This window comes from Pogona vitticeps, chromosome 2 (assembly GCF_051106095.1).
Source record: "Pogona vitticeps strain Pit_001003342236 chromosome 2, PviZW2.1, whole genome shotgun sequence".
Lineage (NCBI taxonomy): Eukaryota > Metazoa > Chordata > Lepidosauria > Squamata > Agamidae > Pogona > Pogona vitticeps.
Window position 1 is genome coordinate 257,178,729 of NC_135784.1, and position 19,685 is coordinate 257,198,413.

Here is a 19,685-nt window from a genome sequence, read left to right on the forward strand (position 1 = left end):
CCCTCCACTGCTAAGGAGACACTTAAATGATGTTGCTTATTTACGGAAAATGCACTCTGAACCTACAAGGTTCATGTTAAGCTTTTCATGCGCAACCTTTGACACAGTCGTACAGCAAGCACCGTGGCTAAACTCGGAGAGGCGCCGTATAAACTTGCATGACAACCCCAAACGGCTCCCTAGGCAACTCCCGCCACCTTTTTCCCCCCTCAACTTTATTAAGCCTCTCGCCCGACCCCACGGGCCCTCCGTGCCCCGTCGTCTGCTGTTACAGCTGCAACCTCAAAGGCGTGCCCCCGCCACTATCATGTTGCTGATTGGCGCGCACAGGGGCGCACGCTGAATTCGTGCGCGAGAGGAGGCGAAGCGTCTGAAACCCCCCCCCCCCCATACACACACACTCCGGCCGGTCGGCTTCTGCTTTGCATTGTGCTGCTGCTCGCGCTTTTGTAGGCGCGGCGGGCCCGTGAGGGGATTGTTCGTGTGCGCCTGGAGGGCGGCAAGCAGAGGCAGGCTGTGGAGGAGCTCGGCTGGCTGGCTGGCTGAGGGGGTTTGGGTAGCCGCTGCAGTCACACCCCCTCCCACCCTTTCCTCTGGAGAGGGCTCATGATGGCGGCCGCGGCCGCCCCGGCCGTGGTGGTGGAGGTGAGCATAAGCAGCACGGGCAGTAGCAGCAGCGACACTTCCAGCACGGGCGAGGAGGAGAGGATGAGGCGCCTCTTCCAGACCTGCGACGGGGACGGCGACGGCTATATCAGTCGGTAAGCACTGTCCTCGGCTTCCCTCCGTGGTGGCCGCCGTAGAAAGTGGGCAGCTCAACTTCGCCGCAAGTTTCTCGGCTGCTAATTGCACTCTGCAGAATTAGGAGGGGCGGTGGGAAGTGCCAACACAGCGGGCACCCGCTGGGTCTTGAGCAACGGGCACGGGGAGGGATGAGCATCGGAAGCACCGGCCTCTGCCAAGCTGAGCTTAGGGCGTGCTACAATCTTTCGCGTAAAACAGGGGGTCCCAGCCGTGGGCAGCCCAGGTATTCTTGGGCTGCGACTCCCAGAAACCCCGGTCAGCACAGCTAGTGGGGAAGGCTTCTGGGAGTTGCAGTCCAAGAATACCTGGGCTGCCCAAGATTAGGACCCGCTGGTGCACAACCTGAAGGCTGGAAGAATCTTAGAACTAGAGAGCTGGAAGAGACCCCCACGGATCATCAAGTCAAGGAGCCACAGTGAGGAATCTTAACTCCCAACCTCTGGCTCAACAGCCAGATGCCTAAACCACTGAGCTATATCCAGCAGCTTTGGAAGAAACTGTTATACTGCAAGTTGTAACTCCAGTTTCCTGGATTTTACCTGCATTTCCCCAATTTCTTACTATAATTGTAGCTATAAATTGCTACTGAACATTCAAATGCCACTTACAGTATCAGGAAGTTATGTCATTTGCCATGGAAACATTTTCTACTAACCCTAAATGTAGAAATGCTGATAGTGGCTACTTAACAGGTTGACTCTGCAGGTTGTGAATTTTAACTACAGTTCAAGGCTGTGACTCAAGGGGCAAATACTGTGGGATTAGCTGTGGGTGTGCAAAAGGGATGAATTCACTTTTTCAGTTGATCACGTACTAATGCAAAGGCCAATTCAAACCAGCCATTTTTGCTCAGCACAAGAGTTTTTTCTACTTCTACTTTTTTTAAAGCTGAAATTGTTCAGATGGACTTTTCTGTGTGTAATCAGTTGTTTTGTTGTCCATAAGGAGGGGCAGGTGATTGTGGGTGTTATTTTGGTGATGTACTAAGCTGGGTGTGATCCTTTGGAGAGCAGGGACAACCACCTCCACAATCTTTCCCTTAGTATTGCTTGATTGCTTGCTTGCTTGCTTGATTGCATTTGTACCCCACCTATCTAGTCGAACGACCACTCTAGGCGGCTATTTTTCGTAGCCTCAAAGTATTTTTTTAATTTTTTTAAAAAAACAAACTATTGAGTTTAGCACTGGATCACCATATCACTACATTGATGTACTAGTTTAGTGCTAGATTACCTCTCCATTGTAAAAAAGAGAGAGATAAGAATTGATATGAATTAGAAACAACTTCGACAAACTTCAGCAGACTGCTATATTTCTACGATATGTGTGTATGTGTCTGTATGTTATGGAGAACTTTGGAAAGCTGTCTGTTCTCTCTGGTGCCATGCAACACTTCTGACAGCCCAAAGGTTTTACAATGAATGATAAAGGAGAGCTGGGGGTTTGCAAAGGGTGGGATCAAAGGAAGGGGAGCTCAGGGATGTGGTGTGCCTCAGACCCGCATCAGAGTGAGCGGCAAGTGTGGACAAAGCAAAACAACCCACAATTTCCATGGATCATCTAGTCCAAACAGAAGTATAAAACTGACTGCAAATGAAGTCATAGCAAAGCTGAATTGCTCCATTTGGGCTTGCCAGTATAGTTGCAACCCAAGTTAAGGTGAGCTGTTAGTTTTGTTTACAGAAAAATCACAGGAATATATTAAAATTTGTTTCATTTTTATCAATTAAAATTAAAGGTTGTTTCACTGTCTTGTCACTGAACTCTGAGTTCCTTTGCCTGAGAAATTGTATACTTTCCTTTATGGATAGCTCAGAACTGCTGGATAGCTCAGTGGCTTAAGTAGAGGTTGGGAGTTCAACTCCCCATTGTTCCTCTTTGAGAGGTGCTGGACTCGATAATCCATAGGATCCCTTCCAGCTCTCCAGTTCAAAGGTTATTTTTTGGGGCATGGGGAACTTGTAGTCCTTCAGGTGATGCTGAACTGCAACATCTCTCATCTCTAGCTGGCATACCCAATAGTGAGGGAAGCTTGGAGTTACAACTCAACAGTATCTTCAAGGCTACAAGTTGCATTACTTGTCAGTAGTTTTTTCAGCATGGGTATCTCACCCAAGCATTTCAAGGGGATCACCCCTCACCCAGCTGCCACTGGTTTTCAGCCCAGAACTTTGAGGGAGAATTCTAAAGATCCTTTTGGCAGAATTGGTGTATGCGGGGGGCCCTCCAAACACAGCAGTGAATCAAAGCCATAAACATGATAATCTAAGAAAGCGGGCTTAACGTAAGGCCATTAAATTCAGAGTATAAAACTGTTTAATTTCACCAGTGTTTGCTGTGTAGCAGCTGTAGTGGTGCTGTTTTTTTTTTCTGTGAAGGGAGGCTAATGAATGAAGCCAAGGAGTAAGACCTCACATGAGAGGACTGCATTGCCTTTTGTCAGCATTAATCAGTCTCACCATTAATCCATTAGCCTTTCAAAGGTTGACGTTGGTGTAAAAAGGTTCTGAGCCAAAATGTTCTGCAAGGTTCATGACATTTTGGTGGAGCTGTAAGTGGTGGCACTGCTACATCTTCCATGCTGTAGATACAAAGTACAGTAAGAACAATATATTTTGTTGAGATCTTTGTGATTCAAGATACAGATGCTAAGATTGTTGAGGTTTTAAGGGTTGCTATCCTCATTTGTTGGGAATGAGAAACACAATAGAAAGGAGCTTGTTAAGATAGTGCCTGGATATATGTGCATATGTGTGTACGTAAGGAATGTTCTACTGACTTCTGCTTTTAATATAATTGTTCTGGTGATCTCTGTTGAAATGAATGATGCTTTGGAACAAATAGAAGCAGAATGCTTATAGAGAGCTAAAAAACTTTTATACATCTCTCCAGCAGAACATATCTTATACAGAGAGTGGGATACTGGTGCACAATTACATCAGGGATGGTGCAATAATTAAGATGGATGATATGCATATATCTTCTTTCCATTAGATTAGGCAGAAATTGTTCATCTTCACTTTTTTCCCTTTAGAAGGAAAGAAGCAAAGGAGGAGAAGCAATCCAACTTCTAGTAGTTAGTTCCTAATTCTAGTTTTCACTCCAGAAATCTGTCTTCACTTTCTATAGCAGACATGATGGGAATTCAGTTTGCATCACGATCATGAAGAGAGTGGGTTCAGTGGTTTTATGGTTTTTAAATGTTAGGGAATTGGTAAGATGGATGCTTTCATGTTGTGGAATTTAGTGCTTTTCTGTACTGTTAATCTACCAACACCTGTCTGTTTGATTTGATATTGCAAAGCCAGTCTCTGTAACAGAGTGGTAAACAAGGTATTTTTATTTACTTACATCTGGCTGTCTTTGAAGGGTAGCATTTTGGTATTTACAAATGAATCTCTAGAGATCAGGATGGAATTTACAACTTTTACAACCTGTTCCAAATATTGTCTTACGAGCAAGTAATGCTGAGTGTAGTGAAACTTACTTTTAACACTTAGATCCTGAAGTTTTTGCACTAGATTGTGCCTGAGGCTGGAATTTGAAACATTCGTTCTGGGAAGTTATCCCACTGAAAATTTAGGATCAGGCTGTTAAGGCTGAATATACTGAATATCTCAGATTTTACATTTTCTGTTCATGCACATTGATAATTTAGGGATAATTTATACATAGTTTAATGTGTCCGGTAATGCTTATTGTTTAGCTTGTGTGTGATCTAAGAATTTGTCCTTAGACATTTACTGCAGTTTCTGAAGGCTTTTGCACTCATAATTTTGTATGCCATACACCAGGATGGAAATTCTAGTCTCTCAGAATCATATTAAACAAACTAGACCTGTTATGTAGGTGTTGTCTAGCATAGTCAAGAGCTGTAAACAGTTTCCCAGATTTTAGCCATTTGTCATGGACATTCAAAGTAATACTGGTGGAGGGTCTTCAATGAGCCTCGTGGCGCAGTGGTTAAAACGCTGTACTGCAACTAAAACTGTGCTCACGACCTGGGATTCAAATCCCAGGTAGCCGGCTCAAGGTTGACTCATCCTTCCATCCTTCCGAGGTCGGTAAAATGAGTACCCAGCTTGCTGGGGGGGGCAATGTGTAGCCTGTATAATTAAAAAAAATTGTAAACCGCCCGGAGAGTGCTTGTAGCGCTGTGGGGCGGTATATAAGTCCAATAAATAAATAAATAAAATAAATAAATAGATATTGGCTTGAAGAGGGGATTCCCAGATTGGAAAGCACTCAGTAAACTACTGGAGAAGAGCATAGGACAAGTACAGATAAGACTGTTACTACTGACACAATTGGATTTAGGCCAAAAAAACATTATATTGCATGGTGAATGCAGTTGGACGATGAGAAGTGTGAATCAATGTAAAATGAAAACCATAAAGCAAGAAATAGAAGTTTAAAGATTGTATTACCATTATTTAACTTAAACACAGAATACATTATCCGAAAGGCAGGACTGGATGAATCCCAAGCCAGAATTAAGATTGCTGGAATAAATATCAACCGCTTCAGATATGCAGATGATACCACTATGATGGCAGAAAGTGAGGAGGAATTAAAGAACCTCTTAATGAGGGTGAAAGTGAAGAGAGCAAAAAAAAAAAAAAAAGATCAGAAACTCAACATCAAAAAAAAAAAAAAAAGATCATGGCCACCGGACCCTGGCAAATAGAAGGGGAAGGTATGGAGGTAGTGACAAACTTTATTTTCTTGGGCTCCATGATCACTGCAGATGGTGACAGCAGCCATGAAATTAAAAGACGCCTGCTTCTTGGGAGGAAGTCGATGACAAACCTAGACAGCATTTTAAAAAGCAGAGACATCATCTTGCCGACAAAGTCAAAAAACCATAGTCAAAGCTATGGTTTTTCCAGTAGCGATGTATGGAAGTGAGAGGTTCCATACATCACTACTGGAAGAGGGCTGACTGCCAAAGAATTGATGGTTTTGAACTGTGGTGCTGGAGGAGACTCTTGAGAGTCCCCTGGACTGCAAAGGAACAAACCTATTCATTTCGAAGGAAATCAACCCCAAGTGCTCACTGGAAAGACAGATCCTGAAGCTGAGGCTCCAATAATTCGGCCATCTCATGAGAAGATAAGATTCCCTGGAAAAGACCCTGATGTTAGGAAGGTGTGAAAGCAAGAGGCTCTGGTCCATGGGATCACAAAGAGTCGGACATGACTTAACGACTAAACAACAACAACAAAGTGAAAGCTGCTCTGAAAGCACTTGGAAGAAACAGGAGTAGATGAGTTACCAATGGGAATATTTCAACTACAGAGACCGAATCTGTCAAAATCCTAAAATGAATATGCCAGCAAATATGGAAAACAAAACAATGGTCCACAGACTAGAAACGTTAAATATGCATTCCACTCCCTGAGAAAGGTGATACAAAGGAGTACATTAATTATAGGACTCTTTATTTCCCATGCAAGGAAAGTGATGCTCAAGATGTTGCAACAAATGCTTTAACCCCATATAGAGTGAAAAATGCCTGACGTTCAAGCTAGATTCCACAAAGGAAACAGCAGTAAGGATCATATTGCAAATACACCCTAGCTAGTGGAGCATAGTGGAGAATATCAAAACAAGACCAGTCCTTGCTTTAGAGACTACAGCAAAGCATTTAACTGATCATGAGAAAGTATGGATTGAAAGAAAAAAATGGGTGTGCTCAGCACTCAATTGGCCTAATGCATAACCCATATGGAGGCAGTGTCAAATTTTATCTTCCTGGGCTCCATGATCACTGCAGATGGAGACAGCAGCCCTGAAATTAAAAGACGCCTTCTTTTTGGGAGGAAAGTGATGACAAATCTTGACAGCATCTTGAAAAGCAGAGACATCACCTTGCCAACTAAAGTCCGAATAGTCAAAGCTATGGTTTTTCCTGTAGTGATGTATGGAAGTGAGAGCTGGACCATAAAGAAAGCAGACCGCCGAAGAATTGATGCCTTTGAATTGTGGTGCTGGAGGAGGCTCTTGAGAATCCCCTGGACTGCAAGGAGAACAAACCTATCAGTTCTAAAGGAAATCAACCCTGAGTGCTCACTGGAAGGACAGATCCTGAAGCTGAGGCTCCAGTACTTTGGCCATCTCATGAGAAGAAAAGAGTCCTTGGAAAAAACCTTGATGTTAGGAAGGTGTGACGGCAAGAGGAGAAGGGGACGACCGAGGATGAGATGGCTGGACAGTGTCTGCGAAGCAACCAACATGAACCTGACAGAACTCCGGGAGGCAGTAGAAGACAGGAGGGCCTGACGTGCTCTGGTCCATGGGGTCACGAAGAGTTGGACACGACTAAACGACTAAACACACACACACATAACCCATATTGTGGACAAGAAGCTATTGGTAGGACAGAATATGGAAAGACAGAATGGTTTCATGTAGGCAAATACAGTATGTCAATTAAAGGTGTATTTTATCTCTCTACTAGTTTGGTTTGTACAGGTATGAAAGCTGGAAAGTGAAGAAAGCTGATGAGAAAAAAAATGATCTGTTTGAAACATGGTGCTGGAGGAGAAGCTTTGCAAATACACTGGACCACCAGAAAGATGAACAAATGGGTCCTGGAGCAAATTAAGCCTGAAGTTATTCTAGAAGCAAAAAAAATGATGAAACTAAGGCTGCCATGCTTTGGCCACCTGACAAGACTTCCTGGAAAAGACAATCATGTAGGAAAAGTTGAAAGAGCAGAAAAAAAGAGGAACACCGAATATGAAATGGATTGGCTTCCTAAAGGAAGCCACAGCCTTGAGTTTACAAGGCTGTTAAGAACAGGACATTTTGAAGGTCCCTTGTTTATATTATTATGTGTTGTCAAGTCAGAACTGACTTATAGCGATCCTAATATGCATAGGGCTTTCAAGGTGAGATATTTAAGGAGTGGCTTTACCAGTTCTGCTCCCCTAGTGAATTTCCATGGCTGAGCAAGGATTCAACCCCTGTCTTCCAGAGTCCTAGTCCATCACTCTTTCCACAACATCACACAGGCTATTGATGTTGGGGTTACCATAAGTTGGAGACAACCCTGTGAATGTAACAACAACATGTAACAAGGATGATAATTCAGTACGTTGGACTTATCTTGTGGACTGAAACTACCCCACAACTCATTCAGTGGAAGATTTTGTCCTGGTGTCTGAGGACTCCTTAGTGTAGGGTAGCACTGACTGCAAAATACTATTTGGGTTCCTGTTATTAGGATAAAATAACAACAGGAGCAGACATTACAAGTACTGTAGTTCACTATTGGAAAAAGCAGGTGAGTGTTACAGAGAGATGGTTGGGGCAATCTTTCCTGAAATCAAACTTCAAAAGATTCCCAAACTTAAATCTTGAAGACACAATACCAAATGAAGTAAGTTAATTTATATAAATGTGGAGCCAAAAAAGGTGTCTTCCATGACTCTCAGGCACTCGCAAAAGTTAAGAAGTTTTGTCTTCCAGTCACAAGTTATCACTAAACCATGTTTCTTTCGTGAGATTTTGCAAATTAGTGAGCAAGTGCTTGAGTTCTCCAGAGCCTTTCCTCAGTCTGGATGTTAAGCAAAAGAAGAGACTGTGGTAATTCTGAATGTAATAGTTCTATATATTTGGAGCAAGACTAATATGAGGATTTATTTAAAACACACACATAGTGCCGTTACTGTAGCCTGGAAAGAGTTTGGGAACTGCTGAAGGTTGCCGACAGTAGAAACAAAAATAAAACAAAAAATGAAGGCTGACAAGAGACACTCTTTCACCAAAACCTTAAAGACCTCTGCTATTTGGCCCACAGCTCCTGAGAATTCTCCCCATCTTTTTATCCCATTCTCTTCTTAAACCTCTGTTAGGCTCAAAACAATCTGTGTATTGACTGATTTGTGTTGTGTTGGCTCCAGGCTCTTGGGCAAGGATGTTTCAAGAGCGGGTGAATCCATGTTACTGTGCATCCTTTTGCAAAGGGAAATCTCAGCAGTAAGTGAATAAGGAAAACCTTCAGTAATGAATCTGCTAAGGATCAAAGATACAATATAGCAGGCAAAGTGTTGATATCCAGTACTCTTGAACAGCTGCCAGGGCACAGCTCCACTTGCCTCTCCTCCCACCTGTGGACTTATTGGGTGTAGTGGTGTGTGCTGTGAAATGAAGGGGTGAAAGGACAGGTATCAGTTGGTGATTAATGCTGATAAAATATTTCCCTAAAGTATGTCTCCCCCATAGGCTTTTTGGTTGCAGTGTGTGAACGTTCTCTGATGGTTCAGAATGAGCAAACAAATTGAAAGAGAGGAAGGAAAAGGCTGAGACCTTGTTAATTAGTATTTGTTGTTGTTGTTCTGTGCTGTCAAGTCAGAACTGACTTATAGCAACCCTAATAGGGCTTTTAAGGTAAGGAAGATAATTTCCCGTCCACTCAGTCAGTTTCCATGGTTGTGAGGATTTGAACCCTGTTTTGCAGAGTTCTAGTCCGTCACTCTAGCCACCACATCACACTGAGAACATGGAATAGCATGGTATTGTAAGTCACAGTTAGAGTAGGCCGGTTGAATCAGTGGGAATTGCTGAGTCAACACCTCTGTAAATTCCACTGATCTAATTTGTCTACTTTAATTGCAACTTCCTACACTAAACAACAGGATTTCAGCCAGTGTATTTTATTTTGAATTCCTTGCACAGTACAGGAAAGATTAAGGCTTCGTAGGTTACTGAACTGCATCATATAACTATGTGTGAACTTAGGTGGAAACCGTATACAGTACAAGAACTTGGGTTAGGACAGAGTAGCTTGCTATAACATTGCAGTGTTAGTTCATATATTTGGTCTCTTAGTAACAGTCTTGCCTTTGAGATAAACTAATACAAAGTGATTTAATATAAAGAAGTATGAACAGCTGTGCATACTTTAAACATACTAATTATTTCTCTTCCTGTGCTTTCATTGTAAATCTGATCGCCAGCATAATCATCCTCAGTGGGGAAGGGAAAAATTTGAGGAAAGGGGTTAAAGAGTAACAAATTGGCTTGTAGAGGAACAGATTGTATGGTAACATATGAAAAGTGGAATAGGCTACAGCAGCATTGGTTTTCTACTCTTAAATAGCATGGTATGTTCTTTAAATAAAATGTTTACTTGTGGACAAGGAAGTTACAACCTGATCTTATTGGAAAACCTACTGGAGAAAGAGTGCTGGTGATTCAGTTGAGAGGAAATTCCACGTTGTACATGTTCAGAAGTGTTTTGTTGTTAAATAGCTATTATAATATAGAACTAGGCTGTCTGAAAAAATATGGCTCTGAATCAGGAGTGTTTAGCTTTGTAATGTTATGTTGGCACTTGCACAATTTTATACTCTTGTCTTGTCCAATCTCTCACATAAAGGGTCAAGAGGAAGGAGTCTTTATCTGTGATAAGGAGTTGGACTAGATGACCCATCCAACTTCTGTCATTCACTGGAAATGGAAAGGTTGCCAGTTGGTCACTTGTACTTTGGAATTGCAGTGCTGATTGCATAGATTTCGTGTGTCCTTTTTCATGGTGGACAAATCTGGGACTTGCTTGTTTTTGCCATTGACAGCCATTTCCAAGGCAATGGTAGAACACAGCATAGGATTCCCTGTTGTATCTGTGTTGCCAGAACAACACATCTGTTATAATTGAGTCCCTTAACAACTAGCATTTTGGAGCTTGAGTGAATGTGGAAAACCTTGAATGCAGCATGTCACACAGGTAGGCCTAAATGCAGTTGGTAGTCTCATAAAGTAGAACCACTGAATTAGTTGCTGAATTGTGATTTAACACTTGTGTAAATCCCATTGATTCAGAGGGTAGTTAGTAGTCTCATAAAGTAGAATCACTGAATTATTTGCTGAATTGTGATTTAACACTTGTGTAAATCCCATTGATTCAGTGGGACTGCTGACTGGATTTCAAGCCGTAGGTTTTTTGTTTGGTTGGTTAATTAAATCAGTAAATTCTTAGATTATTAAGCATAATAAGCCATGAAAATACCCTGGCTGCATAATGTGGAGATAAAGGCTTGTACTTTCTCTCAGGCTGTATTCACAAGTTTGTCTCTTCTTGCAGTGCTGACTGATGCCCTACACCAGTGGTTCTTAACCTTGGGTTACCCAGGTGTTTCACCACCAGCTGTGCTGGCTGGGGTTTCTGGGAGTTGCAGTTCAAAAACACCTGGGTAATCCAAGGTTAAGAACCACTGCCCTACACCTGCGCTCACTGTCAAACTCTGGTGACTTCTGGACCAAGCAGAGGGATGCCTCACTGTAAAATGGTGTACGGAAGTGTATCCCTGGTTTTCAGTTCACCATCTGCCTGCATTCTTGACTTAAATACAGTAATGTCCATCTTCTGTTAGTTACTTCTGTGGGCCATGCCACCTCTTCCAAGTGAGGGGGATTCTGGGAAAGAGTCTTCTATCATGGAGATATGGAAGCAGAGATGCTCTTTAACAGATTTTATTGGTTTTGGCAACTGTCCTGAACCCACAGAAAGAGGACTCTGAGATATCTTGCCGTGCATTCCACATAGCGATTTTCCCTTCTCTTTTCCTAGTCCATCCTTTGTTCTTCTCTGGGATTGAGTTCCCTTCACTATCCCCAGTCCAATGCTACCCTTCAGTGAGGGTCTTGGTAGTCCCTGACGGAGGTCAACACTCACAGGGGGGTGACTTCTTCAAGCTCCTGGGTGAGCTGGCCAAGGTGCAAACACTGATGGTAGCATTTCCTGCATTGATGCTGAGTGGAGGTGTGTCTGGGTGGGCAGGCTTCCTCCAGTCCTCGAGGTCAGCGGCCCTGACTTTCCTCAGGAGTAAAGGTGGGCATAATTTCTTAATATCCATAGCCCTTTGCCAAGCTTTGCCACTCTCCAATTCACAGATGCATGGGGCGCTTGGCTTCACCTCCACTGAGGTGAGAAATACAGGTGGCAACTCCTTCCAGGCCTTTGCCCATGTTTCTGGCTTGTCCTACCTGCTGCCTCCTCCTCTTATCCTAGCCTCCATTCTTTCCACTCCACCTGTGCTTTTATCTAGCCCCAGTTGTTTCTCTTCCCTACTCTTGCATAGGTTTCTTATACCCTACCCTCATCCCCTGCGAGCTTTGTCATTGGGGCTGCCATGTGCTCCTCCAGGAGACTCGAAGATGGGACAAAGTCCTGCTACAAATACCGAGAGTGTCCCCTCACAGCTACCACAACAGGCTTGGTCCATGTTATTTTACTTCCCACACAGTATCTCTGACATCTTATTTAGCTTGTTTGCAAGTGTTGTAGCTCCTCCAAAGATACCAGCTGTTGCTGCTGTGACTAGCTAGTCATCAGAGGTTCCTTGTGAGCAAGAGTATTTACATGAGTGGGCATGATAGGTGGAGCATGAATAAAGGTTCCCTGAGTAGGTGTGATCTGTCTGTGATGACCTTTACAGGTAACTGGGCTGTAGTTGCCTTTCGTCCTGAATGCTGAAAGAAAACTCTCAGGGTAGCTTATGTTTCTTTGCTTCCTTTTCATGATGTTGTCATGGTCCCAGTAGATGCTGCAGGTTAGTTTTAACTCCTTGTTTCCACATACAAGCCCCAGGGCTTCACCTTTTTCTGCAAGAGAGTTCAAACATCTGTTCAAATAGAGGGAAGCCCAGAAGAGAAATTTAACTCCTATAAAAGCTTAACTCCTAATGAATGTACTGCACCAGTAAATCTTCATTAGACCACCAACAGCCACAAAGTAAAATTTGAGAATGACTGGAACACCTTTATTTTAAAATGTGCAGTTTACTCTGCAGGTTGCAAATGTTTTAAAACTTTCAAATGTGTTCCATTTTTTATGCATTTCCAAAATTAATGAAGCATTTTTGCATTTTTCTTTTGCTCAATAGCATGTCTATGAAAGTGCTTCTTGGCCTCTATATCTTTTGAGGAACTGATCTTTATTTTTATGGTAAAGGCAAGTGCTTTCCTATTCCCCCATGTCTTCATTTAGTGTATATAGATGAGCTTGTTGCATACCTAATGAACTTATATGACGTCTCAGCTGTGGAAACCTTTTGTTGTGCATTAAATTGAAACGTCCTGGAACACTAGATGGGTAGTAAAGCCACATATGGAGAGAAAAGGGCACCTCCTGAGAGAACAATTAAATATAAGTCTATGAATAGTTAAGCTGACATTTTAAAATGGCAAATAAAAGAATAATTGGTTACTGATATTTGGAGGGGTTGAGTTTGGCAGTGCAGGTATAATTTGGAACCCACCTACTTAAATGGCATTCTTTGCACATTACTAAAATACAGAACACTTTATGACTTGCCAATATGTGAATTTCTACTTGCATTCTTGACTGCAGAATTACAGAATTCAGCATAACTGGAACTGTAAATATTTAAGCATGTTGTTCACGTAAAGGTCCAATTTTAAACTGTGTGGCTCGTTCATATTTCTCTAGTTAGGAGTACAATTGATTATTTTTAGTAATTTCAAAGGAATTAATGGTGTTCTATTCTATTCTTGGTTCGGAATGCATAAGTTGACTTTTAGTTGATTAAAATTAAATGCATGAAAATGCAGGAAAGAAAACATATACAGTATTTTGCCCAAGAAAGAGGCCCTCTCTGGGTATAGTAGTGAAGCAGGAAGTTTTTAACTTTTCTCTCCAGTATGACTTAAATCAAAGGCCTTCCACGCTCATGGACCTTTGTCACTTTGCACTTGTTCTCAGATTTTGGTCACCAGGGGTTGTTGGGCTACTGGCTTTCAGAAATCCCAGCCAGCATGGCTGATGGTTAGGGTCTAGTCACTTTTAAAGATCTATATTTGAGAACAATGGATTAGAGGCTTGTTTCCCACAAGCTCTTACATGCGGTTTTAATAGAACCTGACACATGAATAAAGATGTAAATTGTGACCTCTAAATCTTTTTATGCTAGATGAGAAAGCATGAATTTATTTATTTATTTGTTTGTTTGTTTGTTTGTTTGTTTGTTTGTTTAACTTATATGCCGCCCACACTACCCAAAGGTCTCTGGGCGGCCTACAACAATTAAAATACAGTAAAAAAATGAAACAATTAAAATATATACTCTAAAAATTGCCATTGGGGGTCACAACCAGCCCCTCCACGTTCAAACCACCGTCTTCCAGTCCCATTGAGAAAACCAGGTCTAAGGCATGGCTCTTCTCATGTATCGGGCTGATGGCACATTGAGATAGCCCCATGGTTGTCATGGAGGCCATGAAGTCCTGAGCCACCCCAGTCAAGGCAGCCTCGGCATGGATGTTGAGGTCCCCCAGCAGCAACAGCCTGGGAGTCCTCAACACCAGGTCCGAGACTACCTCCGTCAGCTCAGGCAGGGAGACTGTTGGTACGCAGCAGGCTGGGCGGTACACCAATAGAATCCCCAATCTGTCTTGTAAGTCCACCACACAATACAGGCCTTCATGACCTCCTCTCAAAGGGATAGGAAGCCTGGTCAAAGAGACAGAACTATAGACGATTGCAACTCCTCACCGACCCTCCAAGTGACATGGTGATGGTGTCATAATCTGCTGTGATTTTGGGAGGGGAGAATTATTTCCAATTTGTTCTCTAAATGGCTCAAGCATCCCATGTAGTCATGCTTATTGTTGAGGAGCTGCTGAAGGCTTCAGGATGGGAGGGAAAGTCTTTTATTAATGAAAATCACTACCAGGATTTGAGGGTATAATTTGCACAACAGGATTTTAGCCTGTATCTGGGCTACTAAAAAGTAGACACATTAGATGAATTGTTTGTCTCTTTGTGGGCAGTCAGCTTGTCTTTTATGCTTGCTCTGTGTGCGCATGTGCTTTTCTTAACAAAGGGCAGAGACATAAAATACATTTTGTGCAAATTGTAAAAAGCATAGTAGGGAGAAACTGATTGGTTCTAGAGGCAATATGTCTTTTGCAAGGGGCTTGATAATTTTTGGCAGGCTCTCTTGCCATGTTGAGACCATCTGTTTTTCACATAAAGAACACATGGGCAAAATATTTTTATGTCCCTGCCTGTGTGTTCCAACAAGGATATATGCTACTGTCAGAAAAATGGAAAACTATGTTCTTTCTTCAATATTACTCTTTCTAAAATTTATCAGGCTTTAGCATCTGTAGTGTCTGCCTTCCTTTTAGAATGGACAGAGGCTATTTCTGTCTGGCTGCTTGAAGTTTCCCTCACCAGCAGTCTTCGGCCTGGTGTCTTTGAGGTTCATTGGACTACCTGCCAATGGCTGTGCAGGCTGAGAATGATGAAAAATGTATGTTATATATAGGGTTTGCTACTATCTGCAGCTTTAGGCATTCATGGTACATCATGGAACAAATCCCCTGCAGATATGGGGTCCTACTTTAGTCCAATTAGGGTACTAAGTTGGAGAAGACCGCCTGGACGAAAATGCCTCTGGTATGCTCTTTTAATAATAAACAACTATCAAATTTAATAAATTTGTCAAATTTATTTTAGAATTTATTGAAGAAAACCAATAGATCTGCTGAATAATGTGTTTGCAGCATCATAGATACTTTGTTGGTTAGGTGAAAAAGCATATGTAAGGTTGCCATATGTCCTCTGAATCTTAAGAAATTGAGTTGATATTCAGTTTTTCACCTTCTTGAGCAGGCTTTTATATGTGACGATCCTGCATTGTGGTTATTTCACAGATTTACAAAATTACGTTTCCAGATTTTTCTGTATGTGATTGTAAGCCATATATTTATGTTCAGTCATGTATGCATATACTAGATAAGGTCTGTTACCATGTTTCCCCCAAAATAAGACAGATTAATATAAGACCCTGTCTTATTTTCCGGGAAACATGGTAACAAACCTTATCTAGTATATTAATATATTTGCTCCAAAAACGCATTAGGGCTTATTTTCAGGGGTTGTTTTATTGTTTTTCATGTACAACAATCTACATTTATTCAAATACAGTCATGTCATCTTCTTTTGGTTGCTGCACAATGGTGGAGGGCAGTGTTTCACTTAACTGGGGCTTCTTTTTGGGGTGGGGCTTATATTACGAGCATGCTGAAAAAAATACTAGGGCTTATTTTCAGGTTAGGTCTTGTTTTCGGGGAAACAGGGCATTAGAAACTCAGGCCATGATAATTACAGATGATGTGGGAGAGTACAAGAAACACTGTAGCTCATAATTGTGTTTTATTGTTGTTTTTATGCCCCATATTTACAGTGTTATGCTACTTGTTCTTTGAAATTGCTGATAGACAGGCTTTCCTTGCTATATTTACTTTTTACAGAGAGCATTAATTTGCAGCTATAGAGCAGTGTATTGTTGGAACATTCAACATGAATGTACAGTTTACAAGCTCACAACTTTGATGTATGCTATGGCATTTTATTTTATGGTAAGCTGGGCAAATAAGATAGGATTGTTTAAAACTGTGCTATTAGGAGTTAAGCATCATTCACTGTTCGTTTAGAAGACTCATGCTGAATGTGTTCCTCCTTTGAAAAGAAGCAGTCAAAGGGATTTTTGACATTAGATTAGAGATTAATAATGGCATGCTGTTGAAAGGTCTGGAAAAAAAAGCCTGTAGAAAAACACGGCTTGCAAGCTTTGATTCTTCAAAAAGTTGCACATGACACTAGCTGCTGAGTTGATTTAATGGAGCTTTAAAAAAAGTTACCATGTGCCAGGTGCAAGACAGAAATCTTCTCAGGCGGTAGTATAAGGGAGCCAGAGCTTACATGGTCACAGTGCTGGGACATTTTGATTAGCAAAGGTGATAATGTCACCTCTCCACTTCAGCACAGCTGAAGTCCTCATAGCACGTGTGGAATTGGGAGGAAAAGAAAGGGATTATATTATGAACTGTTTATGTTGTAACCTGAAGTGTTTTGAGTGTTTCATGGTCCTTAATGGACAATTTGGACTCATGAGATTTACTAACAATTTGCACCTAGTAGAAAAGAGAACTGCTAGAATTTATGTACGGTAATATTATGAATCAGCACAGCTAGCAGTTTGGGACTTGCTTATGGCAACTGTCATAATGAATATCTTCAGAATTTTTTTGAACAATTTTGAACAATTTTTTAGACTGATACCTAAAATGTTGATGCTGGGAGCTGGAAATTGAAAATACAGTGCCCCCTATATGGACAGATTCCTGGTTGGCCAGAGGGAAGAGTTCAGGTGTATGCACTACAGTATTGTTTTTAGAATTGTTATCTTATTTGAATTAAAACTGTTTGTCTGGAAGACAGTACAAGGGTTAAACTCTCTTAAACATCCAGCAGAAACATATGTAGCTATACACTTCAAAACAACACATATTCACAAAAACTAATGAGTAGTTCTGGAGATGTGGTAGGCCATCTAGAACAAGTGGTGGCTGAGCCAATAGTAGGCATGTAGGCTGTAGAAGGATGCCTAGCAGTATCTCAGCAAATAGGGTTCATGTTGGAAACTTACAGTAGTAAGAAAAATAAACATTACAACAGTATGTTCCATGGTTTCTGTAAATTAAGTATGGCTGTTTGAAAATAATATGATAGCACAAAATACTTTGAAAATATGGTTATGTAAAAGTAAATAAATAGCTGAAATCCAGTAGTAAGTTGCAACTGGAATAGGCCAGTTGAATCAGTGGAGATTTGCTGAATGAACTCTGTAAATTGGATTCATGCAATGGGCCCATGCTAGTTGCAACTTATTACTGTACCTGTATAAGATTTCAGCCAATATGTTAAGGAAATATACCCTGTTGTGTAACTTTATGCTGCACAATGAGGGAGTTTGGGGGCAGTAAAAACTTTTTAGAGCCCCCCAGGTTTTGAGGTTTACCTGAGAAATCCCCTTTACTCTGGGGAAAGTTTTGATTTTCTGTTTTTAAATCACTCCTCCTATTCTGTGGCTCTGGAAGGCTATCTCAGGACAAAGGTGATCGCTAGTAATCACAAAGCCTGTAAGGGCTCTGGGAAACTTTTTATTGATTGAAAACTGCTGCTGGTGGTGATGTCATGCCAGCAGGATTTTAGAGTGCTGCTACTTTCATAAAGGCATGTGATCACAGTTCAGAAGGCATCCTTCTAATGTAGCACTTGTAACTGTGGCTTTCTTTAATCTAATTTAAGGGCTCTACAAGGAACTGCAGAGTTATACATAATTGCACTAGACAGCTGGACAGGCCTAGGCTGCAAAACAGTTAATTGAGTGAGAAATTGTGATCACTTGACTGTCATTCATAAGGAAAATATTTCAGGAAATTGGTGGATTACGGGTTATTTTAAGAAGATGGTATTCAGAGGACTCTTATATGATGTGTCAGAACCTTAATTCTAGTCACATTTCTGCATTTCATTTTTCCAGAAAAGCCTTTTAAAATGAATAATTATAGGTAGGTTAAGAGAACAAGTTTCCTGAATGTTCTGTACTCAGACCAACTAATGCTTTTTCACCTGCAGGGGAGTCCCTCAAACATCAGCATTGGAAAAGTATAAAACTGTTTGTTGTAAAAGAGAAAGGAAGCATAAGAAAAGTTTGTGAAGAGCTCAAAGAATTTACGAAAGGAAGGAAGGAGGAAAGGAAGAAAAAGCAATGCCTACATTTCATATTGGTGGATTTTAGTGCAAACAGAGAAAAGAGCCTGTGGACATTTTGTTGGGAAGAATGGACAAGGAGCATGAAAATAGCATGGAGAATCAATAATACAATTTTATGAAGAAAAAAACCTTGGCATGATCAGTACCACACTCAAATTCCCTTCATTGAGGCTATATTCATGGCAGCCCTTATGAGACAGCAGCAAGAGACCAAATAAATTACTGTATATTCTAATCAATCAGAGGTACTGGAACGGTGTTTGGCTGGTGAAAATTTATGCTGGATATAATTTAAATAATAAACCTGCCACCTCTTTGGTTCATCTCAAGTTTTAAAAATACCCAAAAAGTAGAAGAATGTAGAAATTAAATGACTAAGCGATCCAGTTGCATATGCAGCTTTAAAAAGGGGGATTCTTCAAGGCATCAGTAAAGTTGCACGTCAGATAACTCATATATAAATATTCAGATGAAAGTAAAAAATTAAAAACAATAAAAAACATGTTATGGCACTCCAAATACATTTATATTTCAATGTGAGCTTTTGTGGATATATCTGTACAGATATCATCAGATATAAATGTTACTTGTTTTAAATTGACAGAGGCATTAGTAGACAAGCTCAAAAGTAGAAATGTAAATAAAGAAGATGAATTATGTAAGAACTGTGTGAGCTACAGGAAAACAGACAAAAATGGGAAAATAGAGACAGCATTGAATATAGAAAAGTATACAAAAATAGTAGTAACAATATTGGGAACACAAAAGAAAAATGGTATTCCAAACATCATTTAGAAAAAGAAAATTGGGTGATGATCCATGGCTGCTTCGTGTGCATGAAAATACCAAGGAGGTACTAGACAGGGAAGTGTGACCCTTTTAGTTGTGCTGGACCTCTTGGCAGCTATCATTACCATCAAACATGGTATTCTCCTGGACCACCTCTCTGAAATGGGGCTTGGAGTCACTATTTTACAGTGGCTGTGGTCCTTCATGGAGGGTGGCTCTCAAAAAGTGGTGCTAGGAGATTGATGCCTTGGCTACTGGCCTCTGACATCCCTGAGAGTTTACAGGTATTTATTTATTTATTTATTTTACTTATATGCTGCCCACACTACTCAAAGATCTCTGGGTGGCTTACAACAATTTGAATACAATAAAAAGATAAAAGTATACAACAATTAAAATACAATTAAAATATAGTTTTTATCCTATGCTATTTAACAGATACATTAAATCACTGGGAGAAATTACGTGGACTTTTGCGGGTTTTGTGTCATCAGTATGC

General features: G+C 41.0%; 1 protein-coding gene and 1 long non-coding RNA gene across 3 annotated transcripts in view; both read left to right on the plus strand.

Annotated features, from left to right (window-relative positions):
• The first annotated feature begins 386 nt into the window (after positions 1-386).
• The window catches only part of MCC (MCC regulator of Wnt signaling pathway), a 320,126-nt gene continuing 300,827 nt past the window's right edge, over positions 387-19,685 (plus strand). For both annotated transcript variants that reach the window (XM_020780019.3, XM_072992456.2), the window contains exon 1: positions 387-761. In XM_020780019.3, coding sequence (XP_020635678.3) covers positions 607-761 — 155 coding nt within the window. In that variant the 5' untranslated portion in view covers positions 387-606. The remainder of the gene's footprint in view (positions 762-19,685) is intronic.
• LOC144587014 (uncharacterized) lies at positions 1,719-19,202 on the plus strand. Its single transcript, XR_013542141.1, has 2 exons — positions 1,719-15,232; positions 18,260-19,202. It is a non-coding gene; the product is annotated as an uncharacterized LOC144587014 (long non-coding RNA).